Source organism: Brachionichthys hirsutus, chromosome 15, assembly GCF_040956055.1.
Source record: "Brachionichthys hirsutus isolate HB-005 chromosome 15, CSIRO-AGI_Bhir_v1, whole genome shotgun sequence".
NCBI lineage: Eukaryota > Metazoa > Chordata > Actinopteri > Lophiiformes > Brachionichthyidae > Brachionichthys > Brachionichthys hirsutus.
In genome coordinates this window covers 11,412,792-11,440,149 of record NC_090911.1, presented here as the reverse complement: position 1 = coordinate 11,440,149, position 27,358 = coordinate 11,412,792, and the positions used below count along the sequence as shown (strand labels likewise).

Here is a 27,358-nt window from a genome sequence, read left to right as displayed (position 1 = left end):
CAAAAATGCCAATGCCGCTAGCATGCAGTACCTCAAACCAAACATTTAATTGAAGAAACGTAGATTTAGATGACTTGTGCTCAGTTAAACCGAGAGATATGCTGGAGTCATTCCCAGAGCATTTTGTGTTTTTAATGTCTATACTGGGAAAAACGTAATAAGTACCAAAATACATCTTCTTGACATTTTACGAGCGTAAATCCCAGTCATTGGATATTGCGCAAAATAAAGCGCAGCTTTTCACCAGTTTATTGCCTCTCATTTCTGCCCATGTGTTCTGGAAGCAGTCCACGCTTTGTCCACCGTGTCCACCGGCCGGGACGGAACCGGCGTACCTGCCTCAGGTGAATCCATCTGGACTGGCTGGATGCTGCTCTCCCAACCTCAGGTAAACCAACTTCATTATTCATGACTTCCTAGTTGGGTACGCCAGGAGCTCTCATGGCTACTGGCAATCGTCAGCCATCAAAGTGGGCCACAAGCACGACAGGTTTGTTGATATCTGAAGACGGGCCTCTGGTGATGTCATTTGTGGCTTCAAAGGACGGGTCCAGTTGGGGAATGCTGTCGGCCGGTTGACCCAGAGAGGCTACCATAAATAGGCAGTCGTTGGTGCGCCGGGGGCTGCTGCCCGCCGGCCCCCTCACGACCTTGGCGGCGACCTTGGAGGAGCTCCTTAAGCTGGAACCTCGTCGAGGAGTCTCACAGCGCAGCAGGGCTTGGAAACATCTGTAAAACTGGGGAGAGGACACGTCAAAAAGGTGCTAAATAACACGACAACCAGACACGGAGCTCGACGCGGGATGAGTGCCGCAGGAATACGTAGCTAAGGTTCGTCTGAATACACAAACACGGACGGAAATGTTAGATCCAGAACACTTTTGAGCTTAATTGGGCCAAACATGCTTCTCTACCAATGGAAAGTTAATTTGCCTCATAATTTATACATCTCTCTCGCTCTCTTCAGCGAACCTTCAGGCGAATTATAAATAATTATGACTAATAAGACCTCTTGTCTCCCTGCCCTCCATTGGGCCCAACAGCGGGCTGCTACATGGTCATTTCTAAATTATTCCATCTGCCTTTTCATGTGGAACAATACGCACAGGGACACAATAATTTGTAAAGTTTCCATAGTAAATGAAATAATACACTAATTGCGTCCTCGGTAACGAGCGCAAACCATTATCGGAGTCTGAAGTCGAGGGTGAGAGGGAAAGAGGCTGAGAACGGGAGACGACCTTTGATGGGACGTGAGATAAACAACCGCGTTGGGGTAGAACGCAGCGATCGTGTCGAGGTTTCGTGATAAACTTATTCAGCTGCAAAGTTCTCAGATACTTCCATTTGTACCTCATACACCTTTAAGTTGGAAACATCCTCGATGCCTTCTCTGATGAGATGCCCACATTTTCACGGTTTCTGGGCGATTCCTTTTCTCAGTTAATCGCGGCACGCTTTCCTCGCAAATCTCAGCCTAAAAGACGAAAGCCCCCCCCCCGTTAGCTGCCTGAGGCTAAAACGAGCCATCGTTGGCTCTCGATAAGCAAGGAGAATAGCATTGTCATAAATTCAGTAGAGCGGCGCAAGCGATTTAATAATGACCTAATTATCAAGTGGCATTTGATTACCGCATGATAAACACTCTTCCGTGTGAAGATCTGCTGCGAAACATTTAGGAGCAAAACAAGCCATTTCCAAAAACACATTTTCCTAATGTGTTGACATTGTTCCAGCGAGGAGTACGTCTCTGGATTCTGAGATATCGCTGGACAGAAAGGACAGGATGTCTCCAACATACGGAGAAAACGCATTGCAATGTCCACGCCATCTGTCAGCGCGCGATAAATAATAAATCGACCGATTATACGGCGCAGGAATGGATGCCGAGTTCTCCGCGTGGTATTCCGTGCAGGTCGTCGTTGCACACTGACCTCTCTCCGTATAACAGAACTCCCGTGTTGCCCGTCTCAAAGTCTGGACATGGTCTGACGGACAGATGGGATGATTGTAAATAATTGAGGGCCACAGCTGCAGGTTGAAAATGCATAACAATGCATTCGGGGTGTTTGGCTACACTTTAGATTCCGGGGAATTTCCAACCACATCCAAGAGACGTTCCCGACACGGGCAGGCAAATTGTCGTCTTTGGCTCCGGTGCGCGTCGACTCTTGAGATGCCGCTCCTAAGTAAACGTAGTGAACTTAGTATACTTTCTGAGCCTCATGTATACTTATAGTCTACTACATTTTCTCAGGAGTGCAACAAATGACGAAACTCTTTCGAAGACTGGGGATAAAGTCGAAAGTACTATGAGTAAATATTTATCACATCGACTTCATTATAAATAGACTCCAGCAGGAAGTGAGAATGCGTTTTTTTTTTTTTTGTGGAGATATGCCCTCTGCGTGTCGTTCTTTGCATGGACATGAGATTGCGGCGTTTTGCTGAGGGACTGGTGGGAATGCTCTTATTGCAAGGTGACTTTCACGCCGGAGCCCGGCAGGACTCCGAGGGGAACAAAGGTGAGTTCACACCACTCGGAAAGTGTCCGATTGGTTCAGCCGGAGTGCGAAACGTATTTTCTGAGACGAACAGATTATACATTATTCTGGTACTTCTGGAGAGATGAAAATATCTGTCGGCATCCTTTTCCTGCCAAAAATATTTAATCACTAGAAGAAACAAAAGATGATGGAAAAAAAATGACTGAAAGTGTGCTTTCAGTGAATACCTTCTGAACTAATAATGATTTCATTGTGAATCCAGTGGCTAAAGGTTTGTTGGCGGAGGTCTGCGCTCTCCGACAGCTTTTCTAGCTGTAGCTGTGGAGTGAACCATTAAGTCCCCGTGGACGCCCCAACCCCGTCAGCACATACTGTTGATGATATTTACTGGCGGTGTGTCAGACGGCCGTACCAGAGTTACTTTTTCATTTCGGACTCCGCTGGTGTGCGGATCAAGGCGGGATGTCGACACGTCTCGCCATCCGAATGTGAGCCCTGCACTCCATCCGGCAGGTGGAAGGAAACAACCGAGGCTTATCGATTTTAAAGTCAAATACGCGGTCGGTTTTGGGCTTTTCATCGGACGCGGAATCAGGAAAGAAACAAACATAGATCAGTGTCAGCCACATCCTTTAAATAACAACTGCAGGTTTTGATTTGACATTTAACGTGTCCCGCATCTCGTCTGTCTGTCAAATACTCACAATTGTGAAAACACAAAGGGAGAGAGAGAGGGAGAGGGGAGGGGAGAATGCCTCAGGACATAACCAGCTCCCTTCACCAGTGAGCCCAGAGCCTATAGGTCATCTAAAAGGGAAGGCTAGCGAGCGGATGTAAAGGAAAGAGCCAATCGGGGCCGCTCTGTGGCGTTGATGAACGCTCCCTGCTCCCCTCAGCTGTCAAACAATCTGCCGAAGAGGATCGGATGATGGAGGAGAGGAGGATGGAAGCAACAGGCGAGAGCTGAGGATGAAGTTAGCTCAAAACACAGAAGCAGGAAGGCTAAGGTCAAGAGAAACAGCGAAGGCAATGAGGGGCAGATAAATAAAGCATGATGGGGAGATATTAGTATTTCGGAGAGAGAGTGGACGGGCCAAATCAGACCGGGTCCTGTCTACGATCTGGGCAACAAGAAGGTCAGATGTCAGGCATCGTCTCAGACAAGACCTCCGTGCATTTTTTGACAGGAAGGAAAATCAACGGAGCGATTGCACACAGGCGGACTGTCCCGAGCGTTCCCGTTTGATAAAGCGTTTTAATATTCGCCGCAGAGCTTCCTGCAAAAATGAATAAATCGAGCTCTCCTAATTGAGTTCTCTGTGGCCTTAACATCTAAGACGCGTCGCATTGTGTTGCAACACTTCAACACCTTACCCCTAAATCAGTGTCCCTGATCTAAATGAAGCGCGTCCGTGGCAGCGGCAGGCGCGTGATTTAATTTGATCCAATGAACTCCTGAACGCTGCGCATCCTGGAGAAGCCGGGAAGCAATGCACAAATTAAAAGATGCGAGTGTTTCCGGCCAGGAAAATAATGACTTCCACACAGGAACATGAGAACAGAACCGAAATAGTCTCTCGAGCTTTCCCTGCACCTTCTCAATTTTGGCGAAAGGCGTCTTTACACCGTGCCCACTAATCAGTGGCTGAAAGTTCCAAAGCCTCAGAGTCAGTGTTTCCTCCCACATCTAATTTCCTATTGACGTTATGCGATGCAACCGATCGGTTTCTCCCTCCAACGGGGCGCAGCGACAACACCCAGAGTCCCGTTCGAAGCGCCCAGTGGCGATCAATGCGGTGCAGTTGAGGCAAATCATTTTGGCATCGCTTCCCAACTATGATGGTAATTATTTCCTATCTTGACCTTCCATAGAGGTGCTCGGCTTTCTTTCATTCTATAGCACGGCTTTAATGTTCCAGCTGCTGATTTTTTTTTTTTTTTTTTAGCTTCACAGAGTAATTTATATTTTGTTGCATCAGAAAAAGAACACCATTGCAAATCAATATTGACTCCTCGTCTTGGGTTTAATACCCTCAAACCTGATGAAAAGCCATTTTGGGTTTAGAACATGTTTTCAATCTCTCATGTCATGAAACAGAATTTTTAGAGGCAGCAGCAGCTACACAGAATTTATTTATATTTTTTACTTGGTTCGTTCCAGGAAAAGATACTTCTGGTTGAAATCGCTGCAACGCAGGTTGCTTGAAATGTTTTATTCACCATCTCACATGACATTAAAATCCTCATCTCCCACAGGAACGTCTTGTGTTTGACCCGTCTGACCTCGGGTAGCATCTCCACACCTGGGCGTCTCTCTAGTTTATCGTAGATATGACCCCAGAACGATGACTAGTTGTCATAAACAAGTCGTTTATGGCTAAACAATAATGCTTTTTACGCCTTCATGCCCTTTAAGTTTCTGCTTTTGCACCAGGGATCCCAAACCACCAGTTATTCACACGAAAAAGAGACGATTCGGCACAAACTTACCCACAATCCCTGAGTCCGTCCTTGCAGGCTCACGTTGTCCGCCTCCTGAGCGCGGTCAGGCGGCGATGGGACAAACGCACGCCGGCTGTTACTTGTATCTGTACAGCATTTTTAGTCTTCAACTCGCCTCAACTCACAGTTTCCATAGTAACGGGCTGGGAGGAATTGAAGACTGAAAAAGACATACAGGAAATTTGTGGTCCCGCTCTCTCTCATCATCACTGGGTAGATGGAATACTCCTGTAGGATCGGTCAGCAGCGGCGGGAGCTCCGGCAGGAAGGAGGCGTGAGACGGGTTGCATCGCCAACCTGAGTCGGGCTTTAGGAGCTTTCCTAAACTTAACTTAAACAGAAAGAGTCGACGAAGGTCTTTGAGGACGAAGCTTCGTCATTTGGAGGACAAATGCGTCTCGTCTCGGTGTGAACCGTGTATCTGAGAGTCCAAGTCGCCAAAAGACCTTTTCTTGCAAGAGATACTCAGATTTTCCAAAAACAGAACCCGAGATCCTCGTCCAGCGTTCTTCCGGACCCTAAAGTTTTCCGAGGCTGAGCCTGAGATGACTAAATCAAAGGTCTCGGCTGTGGACCGACTCGGATGAGACAAACGAGCGCGAGCTGCATGGTAAATGTGGCGCCGCTTTCATGGCCCGCCGTCACTATGTCAACACAAAGGCTTTGTGTACCAGCCAGTCGTTTGTGGGTCTTCACATGTCGGCGACAAAAGGCACAAAGAATGACAGATGAAACGTGTCTGGCGTCGGACCGGACTTCTCAACCCCGACAGCCTTTTGGCTTTCATCCTGTTCTCCGTCTTTCCGGCCCGTCGAGACCCAAAGGGAACTTTTTTTTCTCGTTTTCCTTCTTTCAAACTTATAGAAGATAAGAAAACGTATTTTCTACATAAACATTTTAATATTTTGGGAAGATGAAGCTAAAAACTAGCCGGAATGGTGGGAGTGGCAGATTAATTTCCTTTTTGTTCTCCAGTTGGTGGGCGGGGCTTATAGAACGAGCTGCTTTTACTTTTCTGATGCACCAATCAGAAATGAGCACAACTATAAGTGAATAACTTGTGCGATTATTTGCTAATCATCTTTATGGATGAGTTAGTCAGATGGTAATGTAGGTTAGCTTAGCTTCATCGGCTAATGCTCTCTAAATGTCCTTTATTTTCTTGGTATCTTCTTTGATTTAAAAAAAGATGAACTGTATGACGCCATCATTTGTCTTCCGGTTCTTGTGTGAGATTATTTCCTGGAGAAAGTTTCAGGAGACGTTTGTTTTAATCTGCTCCTCCCAGGAAACGAAAAGATGGTCGGAGCAGAAAACCCCCAAAGACTCCAGCCTGACGTTTAAAATCACCGTGTTAAACCAGGAACTGGTTTGGATCACATGACCCATTGGGAAATCAAAGCACAGATTAGATTTGTTAAACTCTGCCTGAGACGGAGCACCCGAGGACGGCGGCGGTGACGCCGCGCCCTTCCTCAGGGGTTATTTATCTCATTCCTTCTATTATCTTATTCAACCTTATCTTTTCTCATAAGGCTGGAGAGGCTCTCCTTAAACCAGTGACAGATTCAAATGTGGACAAATCGCCTCGCCGTTTATCGTCCACACGCAAATACACTATTTAGATTATTCCGCGTCAAGAAGACGCCGCTGCAGCGTCTGACAGGACAGCGCCAACGATAATGCTGTGGTAATAACAGAGAGGCCCCTCCCTCACCTGTTTATTCATGAAGACGTAGATGACCGGGTTGATGACCGTGCTCGTCTTGGCCAGGACCGACGGGATGATGCTCGCCTCGGGCGTGATGAGCCCCGGCGGGCCGAAGCTGGCCAGCAGAGCCATGATGCCGTAGGGCAGCCAGCACAGCAGGTAGCAGACGACCATGATCACCACCATGAAGAGCACACGCTGCTCGCGCCTCCTGCTCGTCGTCACGTTGATCCCGCCGACCTGGAGCCGGCACAGGAAGGAAGAGGTGGCTGAGGAAATCCGGCCTCGCTGAGCAGAAGGCGAGTACAGGAAGTAGACGGGTGGGATAGGTGAGGAGGCGGAGCAGGGCGTTCTAAGGATGGTCCTAATGAGAAAGCGTAATGGCTGGACTGTCTGTGTCGCGTCACCCGGAGCATTGTTTTTGCGTCGCATCCACACAATAATGCTGTGCGTCTGCTTAACGGCCCCGTTTTAAATGAGCCATTAGCATTCATTAACCAGCCACAGCGCCGCGGCGCAGCGTTTCCCCTCTCGTTAACAGCAAATGTAAAAAAAACAAATCACTGCTTTTGTTTTATAACAGTAAATACCCTCAATTCCAGAGCATCTAAACAAACAACAGTATTTTTGTAGCGGTAAACAATCCTTAACCTTAATTAACATCCCGTAATTAGCCTCTGGGCTACCACGCCGCGGCCTATCTCCCTGCTCCTGCCGGGGCTAAGCTGTCGTTGGCGTTTCCGGTGACAGCCGTGGCGCTGGCGGATTCGTGCCTCTATGTCAGCACTCTGTTTATCAGTGCTGCTGATTTCCAGGTTTTTATAAAGAGGCACCTTCAGCAGATAACAAGCCACATTTGCAATTCCTCCGCAGCCTGCTGCCGCCCTCAGCGAGCGAGCGCCTCGTAGCATTTCGCCATTGTCGCTTTGATTACGCGCCCCCGTTCCGGCTCTATCGCGCCTCCTTCAGCCCAGGCCGACATAAAGGTTTGGAGGGACTGTTGTACCGTTGGTGTTTGCTCCACGGCTTGTTGCCTAGCTTAAGCGGGCGTGGCCGCATCCCCAGCTCCCCGTGCATCAGGAGTTCGACTACATCACTTGCTCAAAAAAACCTTTCCTGGCGTGACACTGAATGTCAGACTGAAATCCTGGAGAGAACAGAATCTTTAATGTGGCTGCAACCCGACTCTGAGTCCTGTCAGTCCTCTCATCCAGGACTTCTCTCTTGTCTGTCATGGCCTCTCTCTTTTCCAGGTATGGTTTCATCTCTTCTTTACTTTGTTGTTCAGATTTCCCCCCACAAACCAGAATTCCTTGTTGGCTGACTTTGGACCGGATTTTAGCGCTTCCCCGTCTTCTCTCGTACCTTCTACACAGTCAAACCAAAACACCAGAGCGTAGCTTTAGTGCTATCGAAGCTAGTACTCCTGGAAAAAAAAACATTTTAAGTGAAAAGGTCACCTGCCAGTCATTTTCAGCTTGAACTCATTTCTCCAATCTGAACGCGATTATTTTTTAATAAAGTGGCAGATTAGAGACAAGGAGAGGAAATGGGACTGAAGCGAGCAGAAACTGTTTGGTGACAGGAGCTAACGCGCTAATTGACTTTGCACATAGAGAAAGTGTTTCATATGCTAAACAGCACTGTCGTTAATATTAATGTTTTGTGCGCGTCTGTGGCGTTTTGTCGGAGTAAAGCGTTGCAGGGTTGAGAAGGAGCCTCGTGTTAAGGAGCGTTTGCTGCCGAATTGTGTTACACTGAGGACACAGCGAACAGGAAAGCTAAATGTTTCCTCCCTCGGCATCCTTTCATCTTGGAATCGAGTCGGGCCGTGGATAAGACGGGTGGGAAGCAGTTTGTCAAGGAAAAACTTCCGAGCGTCCGATGGCTAAATGGCATATCCGGAGACTAATTTTCCTCTGCAGTGACAGATGGAGCGTTGCGTCCTTTGAGTCCCCGACAGGTCTGTCAGTTACAGACGGACCGTTTGGCCGTTCGCTGCAGTGTTGAAACTTTTGAACCAACATGGCAGCGTTAAAAAACCTTGTGCTCGGACATTCGATGGATCCGCGCTTTCATGGTGCGTTCCTGCAAGCGCGTTCCCTTTTCCCCGTCGCACAATTCAAATTGCAGAGTCAGCACACGTGTGTCTGATTGTGTGTCTGATTGTGTGTCTGGTTGTGAGTCCTCACACGCGGTACTGGGGACATTTAGCATGGAGCATCAGAAACCTGAAGGCACTTTAGATGAAATGGTATTAAACTTTGACAATGCTAAGATGTCGCCTATGTGAGCTAATTATTAAACAGTAAATGAGGTTTGGCAAGTGTTTGTTTGTTTGTTTGTTGTCTGTTTGCATATTTATAAACTGATGTTTATGATCAAATCAATAAAAATAGAACAGGATGAAGTTTAATATGTTTGTTTTGTCTGTTTGTTTCGATGTTAAATTAGATTTTAAATATATTTTTATGATAAAATGAACACACTTTTAACAGTAAGCAAATAAACAAATAAATAAACAGTTGCTGAAGTATCCAAACATTCATGCATCAATGGAGCAGCCAATAAGAAAGATTTAACGTTCATCATTTCGAGGACTCTTCATCTGGAGACTTCTTCCTCTGCCTCTACTTTGTGAAATAGATTTCCTCATCCATCAGATTAAATTCTTGCTTCAATGAGCAGAAATCCTGCGGTTCACTCCACAAACAAACCCTCCCAGAGCCTCCTCGGATGGAACGAGACCCCACCCGACCAAGCGGACGGTTGCTTGGTCGGGCTCGGAATAAACAACTGGACAAGTTGAGGGTCCGACTCGACCTAATCAAACGGTTGAGACATGAAAGCGACGCGGGAAACTGCCCCGCCAGCCGGTGTTTTGATCTAAAAAAGAACACACAACCGCGATCATTAAAAACCCTCTGGCCGATAAAACGACGGCACCGGTCCAAAGACCCGGCTAATAAACCCAGCAGACTCAACAAGTCATGGCTGGAAGATGGACTGAATATTAATGGCCTACAGGCGGTGGATAGACAAGAACGCACACACGCCGCCGCCACAATGTCAAGTGAGTTCAAAAGCATGAAACTGAATTATTGCCTGATTAGCATTTAACGCTCTAAACACATATGAGGCTGTGCGGTGCGCCCCCCGCCCGAATAACGAAGCGTGGTTTTCTTCTTTGTGCCTTTTTTTCCTCTCTCTGGCGGATGGAGGCATTCAACGCCGGGTTGTCCGCGGAGCTTTGGACAGGCGGGACGTTTCGGGCTGCGACTCCTTGAGAGCTCGTCGAGGGAATTAGCCATACATAGGCAGGAATTCATGATGAATGACTTTGGGTTTAAGAGAATATTTCAGCAGCTGTCTGCTCCGGGTGTTGCGGCGGCAAAGACGGGATGATTAAAGTTTGAGCAAAGAGCCGAGCATCGAGTCCTGGTCGATGAAAAGATCAGACGCGACCGACTTCGTGTGAACAACCGATGCAATTCCTCGACGAGTACCTCGAGTCCAGACTTCAAACGGGATTGTTATTGTCTTGTCAACAGTGATGAAAAGACGGGGTAAAAGCACGGCGGAGTTACCCCCCCAGCCGAGGGAGCGGGTCAGGGGAATAGTTCACAGGCCAGGTTCTGATGCATTTGGAAGCCTGGTCAGGGTTTATTGATTTATGACAGTTGAAAAAGAAATTAAATTGTCACATATTTAAATTTTGATGGTGTTTCCGTGAGTTCGAGCGAATAGTAGAAAATAATATCAAAAGATCACGTTGGATTGAATTTGCTAGAACTGAGTTGTTACCAGAACTGGAGAATCCACTAAAAGTACCAGAAAACCCATCAAAGAGAGAAGAAAATGAAGAAAACGCTTTTAATGACGCTGACGATAACCAAGAATAAAATCCACTAATCTGCAGCGGCAAATATCATAAAAGAATCTCAAATATCAAAAGAATTTATGCCCCAAATTAGTCAGATTATCAATTTAAATTTCCAAAAGACAGCTGGATCAATCAGCTCTCTGACACACCTCAATCTCAAATAACCCCCTCAGCGCTAATTTGATGCTCCTCCTTTTATACTTCCAGTCAAATAGGTCTGACGAGATGGATTAGGAGATTAGGGCATTCTTCCTTAATGACAGATCTAATGACAGAAGATGAGCATTCGGCTCCGTGTTGCCGTCGCTAAAAGCTTCGATGCCGCTGGTTGAAGCCGCGTCCGACGTTTCTGGCGTTTGGAGAACGATCGTGATCGCGGCTTCAACGGAGCACGATTCTACCCGGGTTTATATTTCAGGAGCTGCTCCGATAAGAACTATTCGAGCATAATACAAGTAAAGAATCCTCTCCACGCTGCAGGATCCCCTCGGGTGTATTTCCGGTGTTTTCGATCCGAGATGTTCCTCGATCGCCTCCTTTCCCCCCTCCCCTTCACACGTTATCAAGCACCTCCCATTTCCTGGCTATTCCCACCTCCTGTCTTATCACTCCGTATTGGTTCCAGAGCAACTGTAGCTGCATTCATTATTTTTAATTATCTGTAATTGTATCGCCAAAAAGTGCTTCACGGAGCTGCACAAAGATAACAGGAGAAATTAGACCGGCGACTTGTCCGCTCCTCCTCCTCGCCAACGACACCTGCACACAAACCGCGTTGGCGCGTGTTGAGCATTCCGGATTAATCCACATGATCGGTTCATACACCGGTTGGCTAACAGGATTACGGGGACGGCTGCCACTGAAAATCACCTCAGACCCTGGAGGCCGGTGGCGGGCGTGTCTCCTGCGGGTTCGCCAACTGCTGCCCTGCCAGACTGTGAGACTGGTTCTAGCGAGGCCTTGGAATCAGCAGACGAGGCTTTCGACTCGACCAGCGTTGCGACGGACAAAAGCCGCCGCCTCAACCAGCCAGTCAAAAAAGATGGCGAGATTTTAAAGCATTTCTTGCTGTGTGAGGAGAAGTCGGGTCATGACGCAAGTCTTCCTCTGCTCTCTGGTCCAATGATGGAGCTCCGTCTAAGCTCTGACTTCTTATCACCTCCAGACCTCCAATGAAACCCCCCAACCCCCCCTTTTTAAAAGTCCGTACGTCAGCTGCATTTGACTTTGAGAAGAAAACGCATCATACGACTGTCGAACGTGATGAAGATTGGGAGGCGAGGAACAAAAAGATGCACGATCATCGAGAGCAACTCTGTTAAAGTTCATTTAATAAAAAGGAAAAGTCTGAACTTCACTCTCTCAGAAAGTCCTCCTGCCTGACAGCTTCCTTTTTTCTGAACTCGTATGAAACACAAGCTTCTGAAACGCGCCCGACCCCGGCGACTGAGAGACGGGGCTTCACCAGAACGACACTAAAGGGACTAAAAGCGGGGCGCCTTGAAAAGCAGAATCTCCTTGGCGTTAATTTGGAACATCCTTCTGCACTGCCTGACCCCCCCCCCGGCAGCAACGACTGGAACCACACCGTGATATCAAAGCTGCGTCTTCGCCCTCCGTCATCGTCGCCCCCTGCCCTGCCTGGATGAAGTTGCACAGTTGCAAGATGCACAACCCTGTTTAAAAATATTACGAGTGACATCGCTCCTCTTAGGTTCCACACTTTGGTGGGTCGCAGTGGGGGGTGGGGGGCTTCTCTTGAAGTGACACATAGCTCTGATGCTGATGGAACTTTGGAGGCTGCAGAAAAACTTGGAAGCATGAAAATCTGGGAACGTCCTCGTATTAAAAGAGCCATCTCGATCTCCTGCCCCCCCCTCACCGTTGCGTCTGCGAGGTCACGCACAAAAAGAAGCGTGATTGTGACTTTCATCGAATGCGGCGTGAGGCAAGAAATTCAATGCGGCTCTGGGTAATAAGTTTTGCCGGCCGCACACAAACAGCCTGTAAAGGCAGGAATTGGGAATCAAATTGAGGACGAGGCTCTGAAAAGCTGCGGGGAGAAAGTGAATGCGGCATTGTGCAGCTCGTGCATCGGCGTGGGTCTGCTTAGGTGAAGTGCAGGGGCATTCATTTCCATTTGAAGTAACGGCCCTGGGGGGGAGGTGGCATTGTACGATCTAGGTGGAACTGCCTCGTGTTCGCCATTAGATTGCTTTTGGTATTGTCTGAAGATCCATTGTCCTAGAGCTCTAAAGCAACCCTAGCTTGAGAGGGAGAAAAACAATTCAGGAGGCCGGGATGTCCTGGAATACAGGGGGACTAGATCAAGGCCACAGAACGGTTCTAACATAGCAGGAATATCTGGGATGTGCAGGAATGACTCTGCGGCTCAACGCTCCCATCATCAATGCGGGACTTTAGCAACTCGGAATGAAAACAAATATTGCAGCGTCACATAAGATTATCAGCAATGACGGAACAAATGCAGAGCCGGTCAACCACGTCACTTTCATGTGGGACTAATAATAAGGGCGCCTGTGCCATTTACGCAGGAGGCACAGCAACTTAACTTCATTGTTATTAACATTTCTCAACATGTTCTGATATTAATCATTAGCACACATTCCACATTTACACTGGGAAGCTACGCGAGGTAAAGCTGCCTGACCAATCCCGCGGCACCGCCCCGCAGCTGGAGTCCAACAGTTCATCAATCAGTTTGTCCCGGAACTGCCTCCAGCGGCAGCGCGCACCTCCTTCACCTGGAGGTTTCCCCTCAGCAAGGCTTTAAACACCATCACTAGGAATATTATCGGTGTTCCCGGCGTGGCTCTGCTTTAATACATCAGCGGGAACAAAGAAGAAAATGTGCATGAATATTTTATCTTAGCGAAGGTGCAACACTGCAGATGTAAAGAGGCACATTTCTTTTCAGCCTCGGGGTTACGTGAGATTGTCAACATCGGTAGATTCTAGTTTTTTTTTTTTTTTAAAGTCCTTTCTGTTGGATCAAGGTTTAGAAATGGCAATTTTAGATTTCTGCGTGTAATCACGTGTTGTTGCACTGCCGTGTTTCTGCAGCGGCTAATCAACTAAACACGGGTTTCGAGATTCTAAGAGAATATAGAGAAAATAGAACATTGCTAGAAACCCTATAGCCGTCTCTGTGTTCATCTAATTCAGGTGATGGTTTCTCCTACGTCACAAATCAACCCAGTTAGGCTCAATGGTAGCAAACCAGCAGACACCAGTGAAAGCGTCCTCCTTTTCAGAGGTTAATATCTTTTTCTTCAGCAGGAGTGAACATTAAAAAAAAAAAATAGGTCAAGAAGAAGCCAATCAAAGCGATAATATATCTGCGGCTGCTGCCCCATTTCCGATACTGAACCCTCTAGAGGTGCGTTAGATTTATAATCCTTCAGAGAAACACAGATGGGACGGTGTCGGGGTGGGAACACGCCGTCTGAACACCAGGCAGCCGACCGATGGCGAAAGCCTGGCAGAGTTCTGATGAACGCATCAGCGTGAACGGACGCGTCCCGGTCACCCGGTGAATCGCTGAGACTACACAGACAGATAGCTGCAGAGGCTTGTAGACGCCAAATGAGAGGCCGCCTCGCATTCAGATTCTCCAACTGGGTTCTGGTTTACTGGGTCAGCGCAGGGAGAACCCAGGACGGGAGCAGAGAGATACGATTTCCACCGTTCCCACTGAGCATGACTCTGACTGGTGAATTCTGCCAGTCAGAGTCCGTTTCTCTTGGATTCAAATGGAATGGGAGTCAAGAGACGCATATTTGATGCAAAATATGCTCGATTTGAATGATGCCTAACGTTTATCTTATTCCATCAGCATTAAATGTGGATGAAACCCAGATTAGGAGCTTCCACTTTGGGGAACAGTTCCAAGTCCTCGAAGAAATTACGGCAATCTTTCTGAAAGATAATCAGTTTTCACGACTGAAGAGACATAAATGTTTTTATGGCTGCTATTAAAAGGAAATACCTCCATCACTGCTGGCTTTAAAAGTCACTCAGAAGGTGCTAAATAGATTAGCAGCGCTCATTCATTTAAAAACAGTGCGTGTTTTGCTAATCATAAGCTTCTATGGGTTTAGCCTCTTGTTTCCTGTTTTATTTTGAAATACCAACGTGTTCTTTCTTTACACTTCCTGTCTCTCTTTTTCCTCTCACATGAAGTTCCACCTGGTCCCTGATTGGGCCTCTGTTTTCAGTTCATTTGCTTCCTCCTTCCTTTCTTCCCACCCACCTGTGCTAATATGCCCCGCCCTCATTAGCTGCACCTGTGCAGTCTGTCTGTTTTCCTGCCCTTTGACTTGGATTATTGACCACCAGTGAAACAGACATCTTTATCTGTCTCAGATAGACGTGTGGAACAAAGATAAGATGTTCCGCGGGTTCCGTCCGGGTTCCTCCAACCGCCAAGCACCTGCAGCAGAAGGTGAGTTAATCTAAGATAGCTGTAGGCATGAATGTGACCAAGAATAGTTGTTCTTTCTATGAGTGGATGAATACTCATGTCATTTGCTGCGTGTATTGCGGCGGCACAAATCATTTGCATTAAACACAACGTAGCGGCTACTTTTTTAGCGATGCTAGCGATTTGTCCTGAAATGGAATGCGGCTAAATCAGTGGCTTGAAGCCTGAAGCTCAACTTTAGCTTTACTGCGTCTCCGATCTGCTAGTTCCATAGCGTGTGTTTCCATAGCAACTGAGCTTAAACTGTCGAACTTTCTCTATGGGACAAAATCGGCGGAAAGGAGACCAGATGGCGTCGTGCATCGGCAACTTCCCAGCCAATCAGCCTTGCCCTTTGTGCAGCCGGCTACAGTAGAGGTGAAACGGGTGGATTAAATCTTAGAGCCTCCTGTCAGCAAGGTAGCTGAGAGCACAGCTTGTTAGCCCATAATGCACCTCCCAATTTGCCCCCCTCCCACCCCACCCCCGTCTGGGGCTCTGCCCGGCTATTTTTGAGCTTTTATTGCCGGTCGCGACGTTACCGAACAGGTGGAGGCAGAAATGAAATCTGCTTGTGGCAAATGAAATTAGCCGACGACCAGTACAAGGTCACCGCATGTAAAATTGGCCGGCACAAAATTAGGCCCCCAGCAGCCACGGCCCTTTCATCTCTCTTCCTCTTTCACTCCCCCTCTATCTTCATCTCCCCCGCTCCCCCCCACCCCCCCTCTCTCTCCAGCACCATGGCACTTACAGAGAGTATCGCTGATATCCGCCGGGATGCACGAGTCGCATAATGAATTCAGTCCAAGGGTAAACTTGTGTGTACTCTGACTAGCGGTTAAGAGCGGCCGGGTTTTGTGATGTAACGCGGTGAAAGGACGTCTCGGCCTGAAGAAGTCATGGAGACATTTATCGTTTATAAAATACACGCGTGTGCAAATGACCAGTTTCCAGGATTATGTCAAAGAAAGGAGCGAGTTTTAAATGCAGCAGCTATAATAGGATGTTTTGTGGTTTGATGGATTTATAATTTGGGTGGCATGGAGTTTACTCACACTTCATTCATAATTCTAGCATGCTGGACACAAAGCCGTCAATAGTCAGGCAGTAGATTGAAGAAAACAGTTGCAGCATCAAATAATCACCCGCCGAGGCAGAGGGGGTGGGAGAGGGGGGTCTGTGGGAGGTATTAAATTACATTGCCTGCTCATCCATTTCTACGATCCTCAAACTGTGTTCAATGCAGGAAGAAAAATTGATGTTCGGCAGGAGCTGAAAATTATCGTGATAAATCAGCTCTACGCTAAATGTTTCGAGGTGATTAAGATGATTAGGATCCTTTATTCTTTCATTCATTTTCTTGTGTAATAATTGAATTTGGTAAAAACAACATTCTAGATGTGCTGCTTTCCTGGAGAATTACCCCCCCCCCCCCCCCCCCTTGTGAAATGATAAGTGTGAGCTGTTCTTCTGAAAGCCTTGTGGTGAATCGGTTATCTGGCCCATCAAAATGCCGTTCCACAGACCGACTTCATGGCTTTGGTGTGAAACCACCGATGGTCTTGGCGGGGGGGGGGATTGGGATACAGCCGGCATTTAGGATTCAAAGCCACAATTCACTCCGCCATAAAAGAACTGTTTGAAGGGACGCTCGTTGAAGATGTAATGAATTCCAAAGCAATGTCCAAAAAGTGTTTTTTAAACCGCCGTAGGTTCTTCTTCAGCGGTTCACAGCTTTTGGGAAAGGAAGTCGTTCGAACGGGTTTAACTTCTGCAGAATAACGGAACCATAACTTGCGCGATGATGTGGCAGCTCATCATTCTAAGAGTGCCTGAGGAATCGGAGTATTAAATGTTGCTGAGCGGGATGTACATTTTGTTGGGATGCAATCATTAGAGACATTTCTACTACCTGCACAGCATATTATTTAAATACTTAAATGTATTGCTTCTGGCTTCGGCTGCAGTTTATTTTTTCAGGAAGCCCATCGAACACTGATGGGATGCCGGTCTTAATCGTTCCAGCGTCACGGAGGCAGAATATTACCTCTTGTGATGTTTGGATGATGGGATTCAGATTTACAGTTTCGGCTTTTGGTTGATTTATATCCGTATATTCAGCATCTACCGCCGTTGAGAGAATTTAGTTTTAGTTCCGCTGCCGCCGCTTCTTTTTAGTTGTGCCTTATTCTTCCAAACTTGCCGCAGCGAAACTTTCTCTACCTGCTGAATCGGTTGTTTGTAAAGTTTTGATCTTGCAAGCTTGAACGTTTGTTTGCATTATTTGTAAATGTCAAATCATACCCTGGCTAAAAGACAGTGATGCCACGCTTACCTTTGCATTATCGGAACTTAATTAATTTTAAATTTGCATCAACGCATAGACCGCTGAGAATGTCCAATCAATAATCAGCGTTTCCAATATTGAGAATGTTGTTGGAACAATCTTATTCAATAAAAATACGGTAATTGTGAGATTTAAGAGGCTGTCATCAGCATAGAGAGTGCAGCGTTTCTGTTGTGTGGCATTGTGTGTTCATCAGATGCAGACATGTAGTTGTAGTTCTCAAACTCCCACCACACGTGATGCTAAAAGTGGCTTCTGGACACCCGGACTATTTCCCTTTGGGCAATGCCTCGCCTCCTCACCGGCCCCCCACCCCTGCAACGCCTCACCTGTCTGATGGCGCACAGCAGCTTCCCGTAGCAGAACACGATCACCAGGAACGGCACGATGAGGCAGAAGACGAACAGGCAGATGATGTAAGACGTGTTGTTGGCCGTTCGGCCAGTCCAGTCCACGGAGCAGGTCGTCCCGGGACCCTCCGGGCCGTATCTGCTCCAGCCGAAGAGTGGCGGTAGGGTCCAGACGAGGGAGTAAACCCAGGACACGGCGATGCCCAGGAAGACCTTCCAGTAATCGGAGGAGTCCGCCTCGGCGGGAACCACCATGGTGCAGTAGCGCTCGTAGGACAGGACGGCCAAGGAGATCAGGGACACGATGCCTATGAGACGGGACACGGGCACCGCTGATGGATGAGTGCAGCACATGCACAACAAACAGCCTGCACAAACAGCCTGCACACGGCACGTGCAGGTTTGGTGTTCTTGTATCTAATGCAGCCGTCAAATCGAGACAGTCGCTGTCGCCGTGATGTAAGGCTCCACGCCGCCTTCTGAAATTGAAGTGCGTCTAGGAGGAGGTTTACGGTTTGCAGCTGCAAAGACGGGGCAGGTCACAATTTTGAAAAACGAGTTTGGTGTAATAAAAAATGGCAGTAAACCGTTTTGAGAAATAATCTCACATTTCAGTTGATGTGTGGCGCCTGCAGGTCCCACCGACCTCCCAGCCTTTTTTTTTTTTCTTCATCTTGTTTGCTACTTCTTAAAGGCCATTATGATCCGACAGGCCGTTTTTATGTAAATCGAGGCAGGCCTGACATGGACTCGTATGAGTGCAAGACTTTATGAATTTGGTCCAGAGTCTCCCCTGAGGTGCTGAAGCTGCCCCGACTGAGTAAAGTAAAGGAGGAGGGGGGGGGCCAGGGTAAAGGCATTTTATTTTATTGATCTGCTGTAATCGTACGTGTCGGTTTGACTCGGATGTTTGTCTTCTGTCCCAGCGCGGACCGCTCGGCTCCGTCTTTCTTTTAGTTCTATTCGTGCAACATCGCGACACAAACAGCTTTCGATATGAGCCACTGTTTGATCTGAGCTCCAACTCAAATAGGCCTAAATAACACTTTCATAATTTCTCATGTCTGCCTGGGATTTGTCCTCTGATCCGCTCCGTCTGCTCTCTGTCCCATCAGAATAAAAAGAGTAAAGCTGCGTTCGGCGCGGAGATGCTGCAAAACCCCCAAAAACTCTCAGCAAGCGGCTCATTTCTGAGTAATTATATGAACAAAGCTGATCATTAGCACTAATACTAGGCTCAAACCACGCTTCCATGTACAAAAGATTGGGGGGGGGGGGGGGGGGGGGCTTTAAAAGTCACTATTTAATTACGCCAGCTCATTAGCAGCTCACTCATCCTGACCCTGAAAAGCAGAGCACCGTTGTTCTGCTTTGAGTCGTGACACGTTAGCGTCCCTCTGGTCGGGTGCTTTTTTTTATTAAGCCTGCATAATGCATTGATCTCCTCGGTGATTGGTCACCCATCCCTGCTCCGGCTGGAGGTTCAGCAAGGGAGGAGAGGGATGCAGCCGGGAGGATGCTGGAACGCAGGTTGCAAACCAGGTGTCAAATAAAGTCGGAAAACGTTCCCTTCCTGTTCCGCCGCCGTTCGATGGAAGATGATGAAAGTTCAGCGGGCTAACGATGGCTTTTGTTACCAACGGCGACAAGCACTAATTTCATTGGACAACGCTGACCCGGAGGAGCTTCGTAGATATTCGGTGACGATGGAAGAAAATCACTTTGCCAAAGTTGCACAGGGAGCAACAATGACTTTCTCTTTTCCTTTCTCTGCCCCCCCCCCCCCCCCCCCTAAATCTCTTCCTCGACTCTGTTTCCATGCCCCCCGTTGAAGACGTCGTCGTCCGTAACCAACGGAGGCTCTAACGATGTCTGCCAGCCATCTTTCTTAGCGTCGACAAACGCTCCGTCTCCCGTTTTAGCTTCGCGACGCCCAAAGTCCTGTCAGAAGTTATAAATTGGCTCCTTGTGGACGTTCAGATGGTACTTTTGTCCAGATGCTGAGAAAGGGCCGCTTGTCTCTATTCTGTTTTGTGACACTTTGTCCCAGAAGACGTGGCGTTAACTGCGCTGTGTGGAACTTTAAGCCCCAGATCAGAGGATGGAGCAGAAGGAAACCAGGGATTGAAATCTGATTCATGCAGTGGGAATCTTTCCCTCGTTCTCAACAAGCTTGTTAGGAGCCCATCCAGACCCCCCCCAACTAACACGACCACAGACATACCAGCAAGTCGACAACAAGCACAAATCAGCTTCAGACTTTGTTAGCTTCTACTTTTTCCTTTTCATCTTGTAAAACGGCTAATCTGGGGGACCATCTCGCCTGAACCCCAAGAACAGAGGCAGCCGGGTCACAGCACCGAGGTCTGACGGGACGACTCCAATCACAAACCGTCAAACATTCAAGGAGGCTTTCGTGATTATACTGTCCAGAACTAACTTCTTTGATTTGGTTCAGCAGTTTAATCCTGTTTCATTTTAATCATGTTTATTTTATTTTGAAAGCATAATAAATATTCTCCCTTCTTTAACTTTAAAGCACCTTGTTCTAACTTTTTGCACCGGCCAGGAGATGAAACGCCTTTTTTTTTATTATTATTATTGGCCCACCCTCCTGCAGCATTTCCGGTTTTCCAGGTGCGTGATTTACTGACTTGCGTCATTGTGCCACATCATTTGCGACATCAGCGCTCCTCGTTTCTTTTTTTGCGCGACACATTTTCCGCGGGTTGGCTCCAGTCTGCGACAAACGCCGGTCCATATACCCCGCAGCCCCCCGCAGCCCCCCCGCAGCATCGTGAGAGGCAGGTGACATTTGTGCAAACCTGCACGCGTGCACGTGCAGCTCGGTCTGCCTGCGCGCATCCATCCTGAGGTAATGAGCACGCAGATGGATGTTCACCCTGCGGGTTTATAAAAGTCGTTCTCAGTCTCCTCGAATCGATCGATCATCGATTGTTTTGAGTTCCCATCGACCGATAGTGAGACCCCGATGATCCCGCTCGTGACGGACCGCAGCTTGATCACACCCGAAATAAAGAGACGGAAGGCTTGAGAGACGCACGAAGACGTTTGCGTTGGTCGCAGGCGCGTGATCGATTAAGGCGGACGGTGTTTCCTGATGTCGGGATTTTTTTTTTTTGCGCATGTCGTTTTCAATTCTTATAAATCTACGTGGATTTCCAGGCGTTTCTGTCAAACTTTCACGCGACCATGAAGACGCGCAGTGGCGTGCACGTGGCAGTCAGACCCGGGTCTGATTATTCATAAATAAATAAATAGGTATTTAAAAAAACCAAATCATCGACCCGAAATATGAATCCTGTGTAAGATCAGTCGGTTAAAGCCCGAAGCTCCGGGAAGGTAACGCGCACACGCGCGCGCGCACGTAGCAAAACCATCATCCGCGAAACACAAACCTCATCAAATGTTCTTCTTCGTTCTACTCACCAAACAGCGAGTTGGCGAACCCGTACCACACGCAGCCTCCCCTCCCGATGAGCCACCGTCCGTGCGCGCTCGCCAGGAAGCTGAACGGCGTGCCCAACACGCACACCAGCAGGTCGCTGACGGAAATGTTCATCAGGAGCAGGTTGATGGGCGAGCGCAGGATCTTGTAGCGGCAGAACAGCACCAGAACCAGCAGGTTGTTGGTCAGCCCCAGAGTGCCGATGAAGCCCAGGCACACCGCCACGACCAGGTTCCCCGTCGGGGTGAGGGTGCTCCGGTGCGAGCCCCCCCCCGGGTGCCTGTCCGCGGCCGCGGCTGCGGCGCACAGAGCGCTGGCGACCCCTGCGCAGCCGCCGAGGCTCACGTTGGGGACGATCATCGCTGCAGCCCTGCGTCACGCACGCTGGGTGGCCGAGGTGCGCGCAGGCGACTAACGAGTCGGTGGCATTTTAGTTTCGTTGCGCGTAAAAGTACAAGTATAAGACACTGGAGCCGGAAACGTGTTGCTGCGAAAGAAACGGGAAATAGAAAAAAGGAAGATATATGGATGGATAGGGGGGGGGGGGGGGGGGGAGTTTGAGAGAGTCCAAACTTTGTATTTGTGTAGTGGAATGGGGGGGGGGAGGGGTTCAACAGTGGAATAGGGTTTGGATAGTCTTTGCCCCACCGTGTGGCAGTCTCCTGTCCCTCACACCGACACCTTCCCTCTCCGCGCGTATTTAAATCACCACAGCCCGCTGTCCGGGGGAGGAGGAGGGGGGCGGAGCGGACACCAATCGCACCATCACTGCGCTGAAATCAGCTTCTGCGCGTTCAAAAAGTTCCGGCGCCGCCGCATCCTCCGAGCGCGTTCAGCACCGCGGCGCTGTCCCCGGTTCTGAACGCGGGTTCGTCCGCGGCGCTGTCCGCGGTGCTGAACGCGCTCTCTGCGCATCCACGAACCGGCAGCTTCACCGATCGATGTTCGAGTGCCGCGTCGTAACGAGGCTCCAGTTCGAGCGCACGCAGATTCGGGACTTTTCAAACCAAGGAGTAAATAAAACAAAAGTTTTAGAACCTTTGTTTAGTTTTAGGCTCTTTATTCACGGCCGCGGTTTCCGTGGGTTTCCCCAAAGAGTAAATCTACCGAGATGACTTTCCATTGTCCGATGTCTCTTTTCCTCTTCTGGATTATTCTCCCTGTGGAAACGTCGTCGTCGTTTCTTTCCCCGTCCCGCCTGTCGGCACTGGGAACGTCTCCCGCATGCCGAGATGAGTTCCAGACCGGAATAATGAGCGGCGGAATGTTGTTGAATCAGGAATGTCAGCCAGGTGTCCAAATACATGCTGTCGAGCGCGGGCCGAGAGGAGCAGATAGACGCACCTCCTGCTGCTAACCCCCCCCCCCCCCCCCCCTGAACTTCTGGAGAACCTCCAAGGCCTGAAGTAACTTCATCCGACAGCTCCGTTACAGCTGGAGGATAGAACTAATACCAAGGATAAGAACAGCACGTCTCACATCAGATATAAAATCTACTGAGGGGGGGGGGGGGGGGGTACGAGAAGGTCGACGCTGCTTTGTGGTAATTATCGCGGCTTATTGCCCCAGTTCAGGGCTATAGATCCAGAGCTGCATCTGTTGCCCACCGGCTGAGAGGATGAGCCTCTGCATCAGACGCTGCTCACTTTTCCTCTGTGGGGGGTTAAAGTCATCCTGGGTGCAGATGGGAGAGGGAGGGAAAGGTCACCCGGGGGAGGGGGGGGGTTATTGTGTCGCGGTTTCCTAAAGCTGCTGCACAAACGTCTTAAGCCTTCATCACACCGGCGGTCTGCTCCTCCTCCTTTTCACCCTCCCTCCTCTCCTCCTCCATCGCCGTTGCGCTCCTTGACCTTGACCTTGCCGGAGCGGCCACCGCTCCGCAGCAGCTTAATATTCCCGAGGCTTTAAGGAAAGCTCGGATGAGGCGCGTTGCCATGGATCATACAGATTTTACAAGGATAACGTGGACCCAGCCGGGAGGCGACTTGCCCAGAACTTGTTTAATGTCTGTTTTTCGAGGACGGGATTGTGCAGCTGCGCCGCGCTCCATCAGCGGGAGCTCTGAAATGACCCCAATCAGTGACGTCACGGTGGGCGTGTCCGCTGGTTGTAATCAGTAGATTGATTAAGAGGGGAAAATTGATCACATGAAACGAAGTCGTTCATTCTGATTACAGCGACCTTCATCAACAGAAAGTGAAACGCGAAGAACGGAATCGATGCGTTTTGTGTGTGAATGAATGAATGCAGGTGAAACTCGGCAGGTGGTTTGTGGGCGTGCCATCAAACTTGGGAGGTGTGGCTTTGGGAAGAGGGGGCGGATGCATAGTCACTAAATGTGAGAAGTCTGTCTTATTCAGTGTTTTCACTCCAAATCTTTCACTTCAAGACGGACGTCGTTGGATTTTCAGTCTGAAAGTATGAAAACCGCTTTACGAGCAGCAGAATAATAAATCAGCAGCCGGTAAATGCTGACGGTGAAACTGGATGGATGGATGGTCGAAGAGAAAGGCGGACAGGCGACTCATAAAGTTCATCTTTTCACTCTAACGCTTCCTGATCAGAGCGGTGATTTATCGTTCTACTAAATGCTTCAGCCCCGTGAAATATCCTGCTTTTAATGGGGTGAGGACAAAAGGTAGCGAGGAACAATGTTCACGTTGGGGAGACGGGGATTAAATGTGAGGAGAGAAGACGTTCGAATTTAACAAGCGGTTAGAATCAGCCTAATGATCGGAGGACGTTCTATTCCTCCTCATCAATACGTCACCATGGAGACAATAATGCTTCCACTGAAATGGAATGGAAACGCTGCACGGTTCTCCATTTGTCATCAGGGGTGCGTATTTGTGCGTTTGCTGAAGCGCGTGTTTCAGCCCCCCCCCCCCATGGGAGCGAGGCACCGTCATCTTTTCTGTTGCGAGTCATTACTCTTCGTCATCGTCAATTTGAGGGAGCGAGCCGGGCCAAGGAATCGACGCGCGGTGGGGCCTCTCGGTTTGGCACCGGCAAACGGCGCTCCCGCTTCCGTCCACTTCTCCTCCTCCGTCGTTCCTGAACTTTGACCTGAAACATGAGACCAGAGCAGATCCGGGATCAGGTTTGAAATGCTGATTTTAGGAGGTTCTTCGTATCAATGAAGGACCGATCACTAGCGCGATGCTACTGATTCCACACGTCGTCGTTCTGCGTTGCCCCTAGCAGCTAGCATTTAGCATCTAGCTGGTCCTGGGCTAAATCTGTCACTGCAGAAACACCGGAGGAAACAGGAGCCGCCAGAGCCTCTAATCGCACCCCCCGGAGGGACACGAGGGGACAGAGGGGACGGGGTGACGAACAGACAGGTGCTAAAACAACAGAAGAAGAAGCCCGTTTGGCAAACAACTGGGGACACAACCTCTATCTGGATATCGCTCGGCTGAATTAATGAGGCGTGAAACGTGAATGAATTCACGAGCGGGACTTCTTTAATTGGCTGAAAAGATTCCTCCAGCCTTCCTCCTTTGATAATTTTAGCTCCGTCTCGCATGGAATCCACGGCGGCGCCGCCGCTGCGAGGTCACGCTTGACAAATGTGTCAAACTCCGTGGGAAAAGTAGGGCGCTCTCGTTTGTCTGAGCGCCGGCGCCATCGCGCCTCGTTATGCAGCAAAGACCTCACGAATGCACGGAGCAGGTATAGGAGCTGAATGAGAGGAGCCCCCCGCTGGGACCCCTGGGGTGTCTCTGATGGACAGAGTACAGGACCACCAGCACTCCACTCCCCCAGGAGAGGAACGTCTCCATCTATTAACTCATTGAGTACCAGCCGTTCTCAATGTGCTGGTTGCCCCAGATTTTTCCGAGGGAACATCCACACCTTTTCCTGAAGCATCTCAAGCCCCGGTTCACCTGCAGGGTTTGTCTCCATGGCGATGATGCTCTGGCTGAAAAAAATAAAAATAACCGTCAAATGAACAAAACCCTGATCTGGGTTGCTGAAGACCTTCCGGTGGGTTCGGACTACAGCTCCAGCAGCGGAGCGGAATCAACGGGGAGTGCAGCAAGGATCTGACCTCGGCCCTCCCCCGTTCCTGCCTGCACTTCATAATAGAGGCACGAGAAAATGGCTGAAACGCTGCTGAACTTCTTCTGGCCACTAGGGGCGCTAGCTTCGACAACGTGCGCAGCTAGAAAGTTATTTACGAAGCTGCTAGGTATATTTTTGTTTAAACTTCATGCGTAGCTAAGTGTATTATCGCTTGTCTTCGAGAGCAGTATTTAAACAGTTATCTCACTAATGATTGGAGGAGCTGTCGATAATCCAAATCGCCTGCTTTGGTAGCCGGCTGGAAGGAAGACCTGCAGCGTCTCGGCCCTCCGCCGGACAGGTTCGACGCCCCTGCGCTATAGGTTGTGCTCGCGTTCCTCAAAGCAGCCTGCAGCCATTCATCATCCTCTCGCTCTTCCTCCTCGGTTTATTTATACAGTTTTCTCTTATTGATCGGGCTTCATTTAGGATGGAGCGGCCCCGCGTGCGACGCATTGCGAAGCGGCCATTAAGCAGCCGACTGCTCTTTAGCACGCCTGTCAAAGCAAGAGTCTAAATTGCTTCCCTAATGGCGGCGTTACACGAGGGCAGGACAATAGTGATGCTCGAAAGCCATGCGGGGGGGCTTAATTGTCGGGCAGATTTGAGAGCATTATGACCCCAGAGTGAGGCCTTCAAGGATGAGCGATGGCGCTTTAAAACAGGAAGGGGTGGTCATCGCCGTTTGTTTCGCCCGTCTGACCTCCTCTTTAAGCGTGCTGACATCCTGACCAGCTCCGGATACCTTGTCGGTCCGAGTGGGGTTCAGGAGGAGGTGTTTGAGGGTGTCGAACACCTGCGTTGTTCCACAGAGGGAGGCGTGATGGGGGGGAAAAAAACAGGGAAAATAGAGATGGAGAAAATCAGTCCAAATGATTCCCCTGAGATAACGGAGAGAAAACTGCTTCGGCACATTTGGGCAGCTCAGCAGCGACTGTATACCTTAAACCCCCCCCCCCCCCCTAAAAAAAAATCTGAATATTTGCCGTTGCTCAGCGAGATTCCGCCTGGCGGTGTCGCGTTCCGGAGACGAGGTGGCGATGATGACATTCTTCCCGTTCGCACTCGCTGCCATTATGAATGAGCGGGTGGCAGCTGTCAGCTCGGCACGTCGCCGTGGAAACGAAACGGCTGAAGGCGCCCCCACCCATGGGTTATTGGTAACCAATGGCACGGGTCACCTTGTTAACAGACATCTGGGTGAGAAAAATCTCAAATCTATTTCCCCCACTTCAAGTGAGGCTTTGCAGCCTGTCGTTAGTGTGTTTGATACGTAAAGCATGTGGATGTCCGATAATGTAGGGGGGGGGGGGGGGGGCAAACGGATTCCGATTCAGACGCCACTCCCACTCCCAACCAATTGTCTACATTCTTATTAACAGCAATCTTCAATAGTCAGCTGATGTCAACAAAAAGAAGCTAAGACGCTAAAGCTAATCACTTCCAAGCAAAACCTCAGAATCTTCGTTAGCCAATAGCAGAAATGCTACAATTAGCTTTGTTAGCATCCATAACTGTCTCCATAAATGCAGTAAAGAAGTCGCTCCAGACGCGTTTCCCGTTGGTTGGACTCCTCTTTGATCCCGTTAGCCATATTTTAAGGTGAGTTATTTTTTCAAAGGTAACGTGTCAAGGTGGTATTTCAGCCAGTTTGTCGTTGTATGTTTCGTACGTCTCGCATGTTTTAGCCTCCAGGGTCCGAGCGCGCGGGCCGAAGGCCGTGCCGCTGCTCAGACCCGTTAGCTTTTATGTCTGGCGGTGAAACCAACAGGAAGCCGCGCCAGAAGTTAAAATGGGAGCGTCTGTCCAATGAAACGCTGAGGTGAGCGGGGCTCATTACTCACCGTCACCGGGCGAGTGGCAGGAACATCAGCCGGGAACGGGCACGGCGAGCTATTTTTAAATAACGTTGACAGCGGCTCCGGGTTGGCGTCCCGTTTCGAGCTTTCTCTGGTCGTGTTCCTTTTTGTCTGAGCATCTGGCACAGGTGCGGCAAAATATCCGCAGAAATCACACGCGTGTGCTGAAACCCAAC

General features: G+C 49.1%; 1 protein-coding gene across 1 annotated transcript; it reads right to left on the bottom strand.

Moving 5' to 3' along the window:
* Positions 1-458: 458 nt before the first annotated feature.
* Positions 459-21,615, bottom strand: LOC137904417 (vertebrate ancient opsin-like). The gene is made up of 4 exons (XM_068748594.1): positions 21,237-21,615; positions 17,766-18,094; positions 6,727-6,960; positions 459-737 (listed from the first exon to the last, which is right to left on the bottom strand). The coding sequence occupies exons 1-4, from the start codon at positions 21,613-21,615 to the stop codon at positions 459-461; spliced, it is 1,221 nt and encodes a 406-aa protein (XP_068604695.1).
* Positions 21,616-27,358: the final 5,743 nt, after the last annotated feature.